Raw genomic sequence first — 15,474 nt, 5'->3', positions numbered from 1 at the left:
CAAATAATAATAATAAACTAGAGGTTCTCTTCATATAATATAATGTGTGGATAGCACTCTTCATTTTCAAAACTAACAGAAAAATCATGTATGAACAATGACGTGTTGTTTGAAATATTTTGATGATACAAGTTTCTTCTCTGTGCTGTATATACAGCCTCCTATAACACAGCTATAAATCTACAGAATTACATGAAAAACCACTGGAGGCATCAGATGGCACCATCATCCCCTCATCGCACTCAGCCGCACTGTGTGACAAAATCAATATGTACATGTCAGAATGACACAAAACAACAGTAAATCTTATTTCAAAAATCTATTTAGAGACAATAATATTTATATAGTGTGTTCTCTCCATAAGAAAAGCAAAAGAAAACCTCACTAGCTTTTACATGACTTAACTAGAATCGAAGGATTTGAAGATCATTAAAATCGTCCATGTTGGTTTTGAAACCGTCACAAGAAAATATTGAAATATGTCCAACACAATCACAATAAACTACTTTTTTCCTCCATGAAATACTATGACAGTTTTATAAAGATAACATCAAAAAACACTGTTGTTCTATCTACAGTTGTTCCACTGGCCTAAGTCCCTGGTACAGAAAGGTAGGGGAAACTTTTTATATAAAAAGGATGTGCAAAAAGTTTTTTTCTTCTTAGGTCCCTCTCATGGAAAACACTGTAAATATCTCTATAACTGTTGCTGTTGACGCTGCAGACTCCAAGATTACTGTGCACTTGTGGTGTCTTGTCACTTTGTGCATCTGTTATTATTTAAAACCAGTTTCTGCATTCACTGAAAATCTTACACCTTATTTTACCTTGATAAAACTAACTTGAGGTATTATTGCACTTGTTCCTGAACTGCGGACCTGTCACAAGCTTGAAGTGGAATGTCTCTTGAGCTCTACCTGCAGAACGGACGTTGCGGATTTCAGCACGTCCCTGATATACATGGTTTATCAAAGTTCTCCTGTCATTACTTGAAAACCTTTTCTCTGCAGTCAACTTGCCACTCTGAATTGGAGTAAACATGCATAAACTGCTTTATGCGTAGAACTGTAAACATCCTGCCGATTGTAAAATCCCTGGCAGGAAAGGAGAGCTGTAAGCTACTGTATGGTGGATTGATTATTCTATGCTGCATTCATGTCTCTAACCAAAGTGTTCTGTATTAAAGCATAAATAGCTAATAAAATATCAGTGTATACTTTAGTTCTCCCAGTCAGGTCTAAGTGGTAAATGCAGAATGTAATTGAAAATAGTAGGAACAGCAGTAGACAAGTTACTGTAATTATCATATTAGGAATTAAAGCTACTAATAGTGTAGTCGCTGTAAATCCCTTCATATTTATAGCAGTCCTAACAGAAGACTCTAATTAGAGATAAGTAGAAATGAGGACCAATTTACCACTGTTTTTTGTCTTTGCTTTTTTTTACTCTAAATCATCTAAAACTTTTCTTAAAATAGATTTTTTTTACAATCAGATGCATACAGCTTTGTATTACATACTGTATCTTTGTTTTGGCATCAACAGTGTTACATAAATGCAGCATAAAAAAACCTCCTAAAGATTGCAGCATATGTATTCATTTGTGTTTGAACAAACCTATGTAGACTCCTTTTCTTAAATATGGTTTCATTAAATAAGTTAAAAAAAAGATAAGTTTGAGATTTTGTATCAAAACTCACGTTGCCTAGCATTGCTGTAACTGATTTTTGTCTTTTTTAAATATGCGTGAGAGGAATGTGTGACAAGAACTAATATCTAGCACAGCAATATTGCTCCTGAAAATATTTGATCCCCTCTTGGAGATCCAAACCCAAATATCTGTAATTATTTTAAAGATTGTGTGAAATATACTGTGTTGTGTGTAGCATGAATCACATGGTGCAAACACATACAAGGTTATCAGACCTTGCTCATTTGTTTAGCATTTCAATCGTCATGCACTGACTCACACGTTTGGTCCGGAGTGCTGTACAGTGGTCACACACCCACACATAAAGCTATCATTTGAGGTGATGCAAAGCAATGAGAGTGAAGTTTCCCATTCCAGGCATATTTGTTAAAACAACAATGCAACTATTGTGGGAATGTTCTTGTTCTTTCTTCCACAGAGAAATTAGAGAATGGATGTCAGTTTTGTCTTTGAACTTCAGATATTAATAACAAATGAAGTCCTAAAAGACTTTAATTACAACTCGCACTTAATAATATGCTAAGAACAACAGGGGAACAGTAATACGTGTCAATCTGTGGATAAAGTCAGACGATTCTAGAATGAATTGAGTCTCGGGCAAGCCTTTCCATCTGCACCTCACATAAAATCCCAATGTCGGATATACATGTTTAGTTTTACTCCTTTGTGTAATAGACTGCAAGCTATTTTATGCATTTTCATAAATGAAATAAACTTTCTGCAAACTGTATTTTAGAGAGTCTGTAATCGTTGTAGAATAATATAGCTCACATTTTATCATTATATACATTACAGATTTGGCCTATAAATTTATTTTTTACAAAACTTGATCAAACACAAAGGAATAGCCATTTAATTTAGCTCTAAAGTTAAAGGCTGGAATTTGACGCCGCCTAGCATTGTGCTGCCCATTGACTGTGCATGCAAAAATCAATACAGAACTGGTTTGAATGCCACAGACATGCTGCTTATGTGAAGTGCTCCTGACCCGACACAACTCATCAGCCCCACCGCATCCGCACACTGCCTGGGCAATGAACCATGTCACAATTACCAGATACTCTACTGCTGTCCGTTCTAATGGGGCTTTTAGAAAAAAATGTCATAGCTAAAGCAAAGCAGATGTGATCTAACCAAGGCTGGCTGGATATCTAATTGAAGTTTTATGAGGAACCCAAGAAAGTTGAAGTTTTGTTGGGAGAGCTGCCACTGCTGATTTTCTTCTCACATTGTTTGTTTTTATCCAAACTTTGACAGAACTGACTTTTAGATGCCTACTTAGCTGACATCCATCTGTTCATCCATCTCTAAGAAAGACAGAACAAGACGATTCAGACAATGTTATAGTGTTAGTTTAAGATCATGTATGCTCACACAGAGTTTCAATTAGACATTGTACACATGCAGTTAGACAGTGGTCACTGTCAACAGGGAGCTTGGACATATCATCTCCTCCTGGTTATCCAACCTGGTCCCATGAGTCAGAAGCTCCTCTACAGTTGTCCAGTCATCTAACAGCTTTCTGTTCCTCAGACGACTCAGCTTACGTTGACTCAACTCAAGGACGGTTTTGCATCGTCTTTCAGCAAAAGGTCCGACTCCCCTGCTCTCCATTAAGCTTCCTTCTCCAGCAGATGCTCCTCCCCTGCTCACAGCATCACGTACAGGCCCTCCTCTGGCCAGCAATTGTTGCTGCTTTTGCTCCCTGGCCAACAAAAAATGTTCTCTTCTCTCTGTTCGACTCCAGTAGCGCCCCAGCAGCATGTCAGTGTTGGTCTCTTCATCTGTGCTCATTCCACTTCGTTCGTCTGCCAGCTGATGTGCTCGGTCTCTGAGCAACTGGCTTCTTGTGACTCGTGACGTGGTGTTGGGTCTAGAGCTTTGATTAGGTTTTGGCTGATGACCAGAACTGGGATTAGAACTGGGATTTTCATTTATCTGTCCGTTCTTTGCCTCACATTCAGCAGCATTACCCATTCCTGTGTGGCCCTCCAAAGTGCTATAGAGACCTCTACCTCCTCCAGCTCCATAAGACTGACGACTGGCTGGTTTTGGCCAGGTATCATTGACGTCTCCTGGCTGGGATGGGAGAACATGACTCTGGAGGTATTGCTGCTCTCTAGCTCTGCTCATTTCTAGTTCCAGTTGCCTTTCTCTTTCCTTCTCCTCCTGAAGCTTCATCTCCCTTTCTCTCTCCCTCTCTCTTTCAATCTCTCGCTCCCTCTCTCTCTCCCTCTCTATCTCCTTTTCCTTTTGCAATTGTCTCTTTTGTTCCAGTTCCCTCTCCATCTCCCTTTCTCTTTCTGCCATCGGCTCTGGCATTGGGTCCCTGTCTTGTGTGTGCCACCAGTCATTTTGAGTGATCTGGCCACTTGAGTTGTCGTAGCATCGTTCATTGCTGCTGTTGCCTCTGACATGCCCAAGAGCAGCCGGGTGTTGTTGGGGTGATAGGGTCATGCCTGTAGAGTGGGAGGCCATCACACCAGCATCTAGCTCAGTTTCCTCTGGCAGGCCTGGTGGAAGGACATTGTGTGGCGTGACACCTCCACAGTAGTGAAGCGTAGCAGCACAATAAGAAGGTGATGCTGGGTGGCTGGCCCGACGTCGGTATTCCTGTGGAGGAGGTCGATGGTGAAGGGTTCGGCTTCTCCTCAACATCCCTACTGAGCTTGAACCCTGGTGGCTGTACTGTGGCTGCATCGGAATATGTGGTCTTCGATGACTGGAGGGCGTGCTGCAGGTTGAGAGGACCGGAGCATTAATCCGTGGTACTGCAGCGTGGGAGGGGTTGAAGAGGGCTCCGCTGCTGGAGCTGTGACGGTTCAGACATGGTCGGTCAGCTTTATGAAACTGGACTGAAGAAACCCTGGAAGTAAAATACAAGAAATATGCTAGCTGAAACCACATGTTAACACAGTATGAAAAGACACATGACAATTATTTCCTTTTATTGTCAGTTTTTAAATCACAACACCTTTTCTTATCAGATAAAAAAAAAGTATTTGTATTTGCAGTTTTTTTTTATTGACTAAATTGTTTAATTACTTTATCTAAATTGAAAAGTTTACATGCACTAAGATTTATTGCTTTAAACAACTTGGGGAATTCTGTGTGATGTTAAGTTAAAACAGACTAAGAGATTAGATGAAACATGCAGATGCTTATAAAGCTCAAAAGGTCAGATTTTTCCAGTTGTTTTTCTTTCTGAAACAACATATTCTGAAACACTGGTCAGCAAGGAAGAAGCAAGTTTCTAAAAATAAAACCAAAAAGACTGATTACTAATTGTCTTTTGTTTGTTTTGTTTGGCATGTCCTATGGTATAATGAAACTTAAACAATATGAAATGAATAATGTTTGGAGGAAAAACAAATACCCTGGAGGAGGAAGTAGTGCTTTGCTAATGCTGTTTCCAGCAGTCTAGGGGAGCTTGTAAGACTCATCCAAGAATTGTGGAGAGGTTTTAGGATGAGCAGAATCGTTTTCATCCTGGCCATGGAAAATTATATAAAGTTGACACCCTCTGCAAGGTACTCAATGGATAATAGGAGTTTGCCCAACCAGTCCACATGTTCTTTGTGGACCTGGAGAAGGCATTTGACCATGTCCTATTTGGTGCCTTTTGGGGTAGGTGCTCCAAATGTATGGCTGGATAACCCCTTTACTGGGTATCATTTTTTACTAGGGACCATCCAGTCACTGTACAAGTGGAAAGGGAGCCTGGTCCTCATTGCTGACATTAAATTGGACCTATTCCATTGCATTCTGGAATCAGGCAAGGCTACTTTCTATAGTCCCTCTTAACCATTATGGACAGGATTTGTAGGGGTAGCCTAGGCTCCCAGGGGGTCTGGTTTAGAGACCAGTGAATATAATCCCTACTTTTGCAGGTGACATGGTTCTGCTGGCTTCTTCCTACCAAGACAGAGTGTGAAGCACCCATGGGGAAGATAAACTCCTCGAAGACAAAGTCCATGGTTCTCAACCGTAAAACGTTTGCTCTCCCTCATCAGGTAGGAGGAGAGCCCCAGCCTAAAGAGCAGGAGTTCAAGCAACTTGGGGTCCTATTCATGAACGAGGGGAGAATGGAGCAGGAGATCAGCAGACAGATCACTGCAGCCTCTGCCATATTGTGAACGCTGCTCCAGTCTCCAAAATGCAAAGCTCTCAATTTACTGGTCTGTATATGCTCTTATTCTGACCTACACTATATTGCCAAAAGTATTTGCTCACCTGCCTTGACTCACATATGAGCTTAAGTGACATCCTGTTCCTAATCCATAGGGTTCAATATGACGTCGGTCCACCCTTTGCAGCTAGAACAGCTTCAACTCTTCTGGGAAGGCTGTCCACAAGGTTTAGGAGTGTGTTTATGGGAATTTTTGACCATTCTTCCAGAAGCGCATTTGTGAGGTCGCACACTGATGTTGGACGAGAAGGCCTGGCTCTCAGTCTCCGCTCTAATTCATCCCAAAGGTGTTCTATCGGGTTGAGGTCAGGACTCTGTGCAGGCCAGTCAAGTTCATCCACACCAGACTCTGTCATCCATGTCTTTATGGACCTTGCTTTGTGCACTGGTGCACAGTCATGTTGGAAGAGGAAGGGGCCAGCTCCAAACTGTTCCCACAAAGTTGGGAGCATGGAATTGTCCAAAATGTCTTGGTATGCTGAAGCATTCAGAGTTCCTTTCACTGGAACTAAGGGGCCAAGCCCAGCTCCTGAAAAACAACCCCACACCATAATCCCCCCTCCACCAAACTTTACACTTGGCACAATGCAGTCAGACAAGTACCGTTCTCCTGGCAACCGCCAAACCCAGACCCGTCCATCAGATTGCCAGATGGAGAAGCGCGATTCGTCACTCCAGAGAACGCGTCTCCACTGCTCTAGAGTCCAGTGGCGGCGTGCTTTACACCACCGCATCCGACGCTTTGTATTGCACTTGGTGATGTATGGCTTGGATGCAGCTGCTCGACCATGGAAACCCATTCCATGAAGCTCTCTGCGCACTGTTCTTGAGCTAATCTGAAGGCCACATGAAGTTTGGAGGTCTGTAGTGATTGACTCTGCAGAAAGTTGGCGACCTCTTCGCACTATGCGCGTCAGCATCCGCTGACCCCGCTCCGTCAGTTTACGTGGCCTACCACTTCGTGGCTGAGTTGCTGTCGTTCCCAAACACTTCCATTTTCTTATAATACAGCTGACAGTTGACTGTGGAATATTTAGGAGCGAGGAAATTTCACGACTGGATTTGTTGCACAGGTGGCATCCTATCACAGTTCCACGCTGGAATTCACTGAGCTCCTGAGAGCGACCCATTCTTTCACAAATGTTTGTAAAAACAGTCTGCATGCCTAGGTGCTTGAATTTATACACCTGTGGCCATGGAAGTGATTGGAACACCTGATTCCAATAATTTGGATGGGTGAGCAAATACTTTTGGCAATATAGTGTATGTTTATATGTCTGTATAAAAACAATTTTTTTTCTTCAGGAATTTTACATCTCTGGTAAAGGGAAAATTGCCCTCCCTTTCCATTTAAATTTAATCTGCACATGATATGCCATTGCTTTGGTTTGTTTAAAGAGCAACTTATGATTATTCAAAAAGTACATCACCATTAGATAGCGAGTTGACTTTTGTAAGATAGCTGCCATGTTCGGACATTCCACTCCATTGGCCAAAATATATCTATAACTCTTAGTAGAGGACTTGCTTGACATGGGCCTTGTTAGGGTCATAAAATATATCCGGTGCTCTTGTAGTAAATATCAAGTGATTTTTTTTCTCACAACTAAAAGTAAAATCAAATTCAACCAGTGTAAAAAAAAATCAATTCAACTGATCAAGGAAAGTTTGTTTTTTTTTCAAAATTACCTGAAAAGTCCACGAGGTTGGACATCCATGACCGGCCCGGCTCCATCTTCATGTTGTAGGTGCTGACATGGGGGCTGCATTGTCAAGGCTTCTGGTATGGACTCGAGCAGCTCTCGGTGGCTCTTGGGGCAGCTGTCACGTCTCTCTCGCCTCTCGCATTGCTCACTCTGATGCTGCATCCTGGCATTGTACAGACGCATCCTCTTCTCTAGGAGCCTTTGGAAGTGCCTGAACTCCCCAGTGCTTACACTATAAAAGCCTGAGTCGCTGAGCTCGGAGGAAATAAAAGACTCTGAGGATGGAGATCCCCCACCTCCAAACCCACCACACCCTCCAGTGGGAAAGTTCCCATGTGGATGACAGTCTTCCAGACCTCCTTCCTCTGTCTCCAGTCCTGAGAGGTCCCCTTGATGGAGGGAGCCATCGGTCCAGCCCAGGCCACTGTCCAGCTCATGATGAAGGGGCATGAAACCCAATGGCTTCTCCAGGATGAAGTCCTCATCATCTGTCTACAAATAAAAAAAAGATGCTAATTCTAAATTATTGTTCACAAACAGAAAAATCAGAAGCCAAAATTATCTTTTACATTTTATTTAAAAATTACATTTTCTCAGCAGAAACCCAATGAGTTTATGGAACAAAAAGCTGCCAAATACAATAAGACATTTTTGGATAAAGTATTTTTATTTTCATTTATCTATCCTGTTTTTATTTAGTTATTTTATGCATGACAGATTGTAAAAGCAATTACTGAGGACATAACAGCCAAATTGGCATGAAAAAAAGTCTGCAAAATCTTCAAAAGACTACAATAATCATCGAGTGTAGACTCCCTTATTCTGTGTTCTTCAGTTTCAAACCTTGATATACTGTCCCTGAAATGTATTTTTTTTCTTTCTAAGTCAAATTTTTGTTTGTTTTACCTAAATGAAAACATTTGCATTGATTATACCCCATATAGTCAAACAGAGGAGAGTAAACATTGCTTTTACGTTCAATATATTTTCCAAATCATAATGTTTAAGACTGAGTCTTTGTATGTGGAATTATATTAAATTCTCACTGAAGTTTGATCAAATAAATTTTAGAGCAATACTGGATTCCCATCTTGTGGCTGAGAAGGACTATCAGACAGAATTACTGCTCCTGTTAAATAAAATGTAGATACCTGGCTGTGGCAAGTGGTAGGTTCATCTAAATCAGGATTGCAACATCCCAACAGACAGTTCTTCCTCTTTTGTCGACGACTGGCGAGTTCTAGATCCTGAAAGTTTAAGGGAGAGCAGAACATGAAAAAAAATACGTATGTTACTTAAAGAGTGCTATTCTAATCTTACTGTCTGCTGGCTGTAAGCTCCCCATCTGCCATTGATGGCTTTTAATTCACCAAATAGGTTAATCAAAAAACACACTACACACTGTTGCCCCTCAGAGTTCCATATCAGACACAGCCAAGTAGACCTAGAGCATTATAATCCAGCAAAATATACTCCTATAAAATATTTACTAATATGCTATATTTTTACTGCTCAATAAACTGTAAAAAAAAAAAAAAAAAAAAAAGGATGTATCACCTTTCTTCCACTCAACTACTGTATTATGTGTTAGTCTAGGTCTTTCCTACAAAATCCCAATTAAACATGTTGATAGTAGTGTTAGAAGAGTGTGGAAATTTACAAACAGTGTAAATAAAGTTTGCAAGGTGCTGTTTTTATTTTAGATTTCTGATAGTATTAACAAACAGACATGTATTCGTGTTTATGTTCATTTCTTTTGGGGGGTTTTTTTGTGTCACCTGATGGTTGATTTCTACGGTGTCCTGTGGAGAGCTTGACATATAGCTATACCATCCTCCATCACAGTGATCCTGTGGCAGAGACAGGTGACTGTAGTAATGCCTGAAAGAAAACAAAAGAATTAAAATTTAGACGTGAGACAGCTTAAAAATCATGTCTTTCAATTCAGAAACTTTACACTTTTATGAATTTCATAGAAGTGAAGCCCTTAAGAAAATACCTGAATTTTTTGAAAAAAAAATGTGTATATATAAAATGTTCATTTGACTTTTCTCATAAGGGCACACTAAATTTATAGACATTGGTCTGAAGTATGAGCAGAGTTTTTTTTTTTTTTCTTTTTATGCTTATGATATACAGAAAAACATTTAAAAATTTGAAATGGAATTTATATATCATAGATATCAAACAGTATGCAAGCCTATCATTTTATTATTTTAACAGTGTTTAGCCGAGATTTGAAGAAGTCCTTCAAATTGGAAGTTTTTTTTGTGTGTGTGTTTGTTTGTGTGTAAAGACATGACATATTTTAGAGAAGAATTTAGCAAATGATCAAAAATATTATGACTGGTGGGTTTAACTCATTCAAATAAAGGTTTTCAAAGAACAAAAACAGCTCTTTATGACATTTGTTTATTAACATACAGGTGACAAAAGTCGTCACACATTTTGGTCTCTGTGAGTTTACCTGTCTGGATAGGAGGGGCTAGATGTGTTCATTCCTGTCCCCCTCATAGGAAGAGGTAGGTTGAGATGCTGCAGGTTAAGTGGTAGGGGTTCCCAGGAGCCCCTGTCTCCGTCATTACCCCGCCTCCTCTGGCCCTTGATCTGCAGGGTAATGGGGCGCTGACTTGCAGCAATAATCCTCAAAGCATCCCGCTGGCTAAGGTGTGCTAGACTCCGCCCATTCATCTGAGTTGAGAGAACAAACAGATAATTTCCCTCTGGGATTATTAAAGTATTTCTGATTCTGAATCTGATTTGGGATCAATAATATGCTTCTTTTAATATTGATTAAAGTTGGCTCTTTTCCAAAAGATCATTTCATTTTTTTATTTCTACAAGAGACAAACATGAAAAAACCTCATGTTTTGTTTTCAATTTTAGCTCCAGATATTTTTGATAGAGAAACTTTTTAATGCATTTTGAACTATTTTGCACAAAAAGATACTGCAGGAATCTAATGGAGGCATTAGTGTCTTGTTATATAGATTAGACATAGAGTAACATAAGTTGGAAAGTTTGTTACAAAAGAGAGAAAGCTAACAAATTGTGTAGGCGGAGGAATAGGGCACACTGTAGAGGTCTAACTATACTGCAACAACATGTAGCCTTGGTAGAGTCATCAGCCAGACCATCCAGACAACTACAGACTTCAGTTGAATGGATGTATGAAGCTTATTGGGGAAGAAAATGTGTTCACAGCATGTGAAAATGTGTTTTTTGTGACACCTGAGAAAATCTCTTTTTAAAAATTCTGTACAGCTCGATTTATGCACTTATCACGGACATCAAAAAAATCATTTTTTCCCCCAGTGTCTACATGAGACAAAGAGCAGTAATTTACTGCTGTATGACTCCATAACAATATTTCAACCTTAACTTTCCATGACAGTCATTGGGTTATGGTGTCTATCTCAAGCAGTCTATGGGTGAGCTATGGACAAGTCACCAGTCCATTGTAGGGCAACATAAAACTATGCACACCTTGTGAGGGCTTTCCATTGACTTCTATTCATATTGCGTTTATCTTTATGACCTCACCCAGACCGATACCCAACCTTCACCATACCAACACAGAACTAACCCTAAAATAAACACAATCCATACCTTAGCCCTAAAACATAACCCTTTGCGAAATAGCTTGTGGGAACCAGATAAATGTCCTGACTTTACAAAAAACGGACCTCACCTTGCTGGTAATGTAAGAAAATGGTTTTCACACAAATGGCCAAACAGGCACCCATAAAATCAACCTAACAGTCACGGTTTTGGACCAAGGAAGAATCCATACAAGCACAAAAAGAACATGCCAAACCTTTATGCAGAAAGATCCTTGAACAATGGAACCCAGAACCCTGTTAGTGAAAGTCGACAATGCCACAAAGTGCATCACCATGCAGCCCAACCTCAACCATCTTTCTATTAACCAGTGCTATTTAGCAATATAAAGAAACTAACTACTGTACCTACTGAGAGAAGGAGCTTATTTCAGAACTGAGGCCAAAAATAGATCAGTCTTAAATACCAGTGGGTGTTCAGTCCACTAAATAAGACATACATATATATTTACCTTAGATTTAGACAAAGCAAAACAATCTGGTTTGAAATAAATTCAACCTTAGACTTAGAAGTAACAATTCATGTAGACCAGAAACCAGTTAGTGAATCAGTATCAAGTATCAGGAATTGCCATCCCTAACTAAAAGACTGTTTAATTTGATTCAGTATCAGGAACTAATTTAACTATTTTTAATTTCCAAATACAAGTTATCAATATCATTTTGCACAAAAAAAACATTTTTGGCTTTTAGACCATTTGTGATTATTTAAAAGGCTAAAAATTAGAAGTACAGTACTATATCTGGGATAATTTTTACTATTATCTAATGTAGAAACAATATCCATTATGTTTAAAAATTACCATTAAACATTCAACCTTTAGTCTGTATGGACTTACTTAATTACTATCAAAAAGGTAAAATACCTGTTGTAAAGCATTCATTTTAATTTTTCATAATAATAACTGTTAGACTAAAAAACATTAGTGACCACTTTATAAACAATTTGTTGTTAACGGACACAATGAACCAGCGAGAGAAATCTTAGATTGAATATCAAAGGTTAGCAATGTATCAAAGGATAATAGAGGAAAAATGACCCTGCAAACTCACACACAGTAGTTAACTGCCACCATGTGTATGCTTTTGGATTTTAATTTGGGAAAAAGCCAGAGTTTCCAGAAAAAACATGGAGTCTAAAAACAAAAAAGGTTGCATATCATTTAAACATTATATTAACAGTAGGAAGATGCATAATTTATCACTGGATGTAAGAAATAGAACAATATCAGAGGATAATATAAAATTAAACAAAATTAAGATACTGCAGTGAAAGGAAACCAATAGAAATTTCAATTATACAAAAAATAGCCAAGTAAACACCCTATTTCTCACTGATTACAATCTAAAGTGCTGTCTTTTTGAGCTCCTAGCCAAGCCAGCAGAGCTTTATATAACAGAAATAACTGATCTTCACACCATCATATCACGTAGAGTATAAAATAGTTTGTTTAAAGATATATTTTTAGATATAAGCACAAAACTACATTTTCATTCAGATGCTCTGACATGACAGGTTAAATAAAGTGGAACAGAAACCAGAACAACATCGGCAATATGATTACACTGCTCGTGTGCAGGTTGGCTCCTTCTGCAAGAAATACTGAAAAAGGTTTTTGCCCCCTAAAAATATTGTTTTCTGTTCTTTTTGTTTTTATAACACTTAAAATATTATGTAACAATTGTATTTAAAGCATGAGTCAAACAAAATGCAGTTTTCATAAATGATGAGTAAGTAACGTGACAAGGTACACCCATAAATCAAACAAATATGTTCCATTTACTGTATTTAACTCTAGGCAATGCTTTACAATTCATATGGTGTCTGGCAACGTGTAAATGATTTTCTTGATTCTATAAATTAGTTAATGATACGTCTTGGGTTTTGATAAAGTAAGTTTGATTAATCTATGGATTTAACAAGGGAGAAGCTACTATAAAACCTATTTTGCAATCCCAGAAGCAAGAACACTCTAGATTTCCAAAGGTTTAAATAAGAAAAAAGTCAATATAATTCAGTATCATTTTAAGATCCATTGACTTTGCAAAAAAAGTCAGAAAGACTCATTTTGGGCCTTTCCTCTGTTTATTATCAAACACACCTAATAAGGTGATTTCCAGTTCTATCACAATGTGAGAGTAAGAATCATTTTGCCTTTCACTATTTGACCTGTCCAAATGGCCTGCGCAGTTTTGACTGTATTGTGGTCAGTACAAAATGTAACAGTCCATGTGGGGGGGCTTTCTTTTATAGGTTAAGTAATTAAGACCCCACTTAATGAGGGAACCAATGCACCCATGTGTGGCTTTGTTTCTGGTGCATCTGTTTGATACAGCTGTTACTGAATGTAACATTTGTGCATAGAAATTGGGAAAATAAATAAAAACCCTGGATTTCTGCAATAGCTTTTTTCTTAACTCAAAAATCTGGAAGAATACAGTAGATCACGTAACAGCACATTACAGGAAAAAGCATGAGAAAAGGTTGATTCGTTTTTCAAAAAAAGGAATTACCACGACTGTTTGCCTAATCCTCCACTTAGCTTCCAATAATGTTATGGCTTCTGTGGGTTTTTATTTTCTTTATTCTCACTGGAATTATGTCAACGTGGCATTCATAACAAATTTACCACAGGAACAACTGTTAGGAGCAGAGTTGTGGAGCAGCTTAACTAATGACCAGATGCTGCTCAGTGGCATCGAGGGAATCACTGAGGAATTATCTCAGTTCAGACATGGATTTTGAAAATCCAGCATCCATCTATGCCAGATCCTTGGAATGCATGCTGCCATTTTGAAGCCAGTATGCATTCCATCATCTTTTCTTCATATTTTTTCCCCCCAATATCTTAATAGTTTGAAAACAGTGCATGCTGCAAACTGGCAAAATCATAATTCACAACCTGGCAGCAAGATTCCCCCTGCTTTTTGACAGATGGTTGGATTAGTGACACCTGGGCAGCCACACTGTGTTGATCAAACAGGACAAATATGATCAAGGTCTCTGTAGGTCTGCAGTGAGGAGAGTTACCTTTGAGAAGTAAGATAAACCTCATCCTGCTTGACATATAAGTGCATGCAGCTCAGTAGCCATCGAATTAGACGCATGAATAGTATTGTTAACTCCAGCACACCATGAGTCACCCTTTGCTACATTCAGCAAGACATAGACACACAAGCATAGGCGACCAAAAATGTATACAGTGTGAGCAAAGGAGCACAAAATGGCACCTGTGTATGAAGAGAGAGGATGGAAGCAGAATGAGGGTAATTCTTCACGTTTCAATGACAGAACTGAACCAAAATCTTACATAACTTAAGAAATAGTATCAGCAATTTGGCATTATGTTTGATAATCCCACATTCACATAAAGAATACTGCAGCAACCCTGATGCCTAATTTGGAAAATCCTTAAACACAGATAAACACATTTACACAAGAAAACTGATAACGCAATGTCATATTATTGAAATGAGCTAAATTTCTAGCTGCTGACAAGTCTTTTATGACATACCGTTTGGTCACCCATCCATGGTCCAGAGAGCCAACAGCCCATCTCCACAGCAACAGAAGGGAGCTGCCGAGGGTCTTGTAAAAATCTGCTGCTTCCCTTCAGCAGATCGTCTCTTCTGCCTCCCCCTCTTCCTCCCCCTTACAATCTCTTTCTTTCTCTCTCTCTCTCCTTAGATTGCCTCTTTCCATACAGTTCCGTCCTCAGCATCTATCTCCCAACGACTACATCCAAGCAGAAGCTCCTCTTTTCACCCTTTTTTCTTTCCTCTTTCCATTTATTTCTTTAGCATTTCTGGTTTTTCCCCATTCCCTTCACTCACTGTTCAGAATTTGAGGATTCTGCACATGCACACAAACAGAGGCACGACATGCATGGGAGAGCTGCAGTCATAAAAAAAATATGCGCAGGCTGACACTGCGTTAAGAGATGGAGAGGGAAACACATAGTCACACAGCAAGGATGCTGTGTGATTGGTAGAGTAATCAGCCAATCCCATGCACTGCTCCCCTTGTGGAGGTTTTCCTCTGTGTCTGAAACTCCTCAGCAAAGCTCCATGCAAGAGGCAGCCTCCACTGCAGTGTTACACTCAGTAGCAAGGGAAACACACCATCAAACTATTTATCTTCCAGCCGTTCAGCCAGGATCCCCCCTAGCAGATGCATGCTGGGAGATGTAGTCAAGTAATTGTGACTGTTTTCGTGCTGTGTTTTAAATTTGATATTCTAAATAATTAT

General features: G+C 39.2%; 1 protein-coding gene across 1 annotated transcript; it reads right to left on the bottom strand.

Moving 5' to 3' along the window:
• Window positions 1–1,527: 1,527 nt before the first annotated feature.
• On the bottom strand, window positions 1,528–15,166 carry LOC119780719. Its single transcript, XM_038280860.1, has 6 exons — window positions 14,741–15,166; window positions 10,073–10,296; window positions 9,384–9,486; window positions 8,757–8,852; window positions 7,589–8,097; window positions 1,528–4,576 (listed from the first exon to the last, which is right to left on the bottom strand). Exons 1-6 carry the CDS (start codon window positions 14,780–14,782, stop codon window positions 3,118–3,120), a joined length of 2,433 nt encoding a protein of 810 aa, XP_038136788.1. The 5' UTR covers window positions 14,783–15,166; the 3' UTR covers window positions 1,528–3,117.
• Between the last annotated feature and the right edge of the window lie 308 nt (window positions 15,167–15,474).

Source organism: Cyprinodon tularosa, unplaced genomic scaffold (assembly GCF_016077235.1).
Source record: "Cyprinodon tularosa strain WSP-4 unplaced genomic scaffold, ASM1607723v1 ctg165, whole genome shotgun sequence".
NCBI lineage: Eukaryota > Metazoa > Chordata > Actinopteri > Cyprinodontiformes > Cyprinodontidae > Cyprinodon > Cyprinodon tularosa.
Note: the sequence above shows the minus strand (reverse complement) of the source record. Positions and strands in the feature narration are given on the sequence as shown.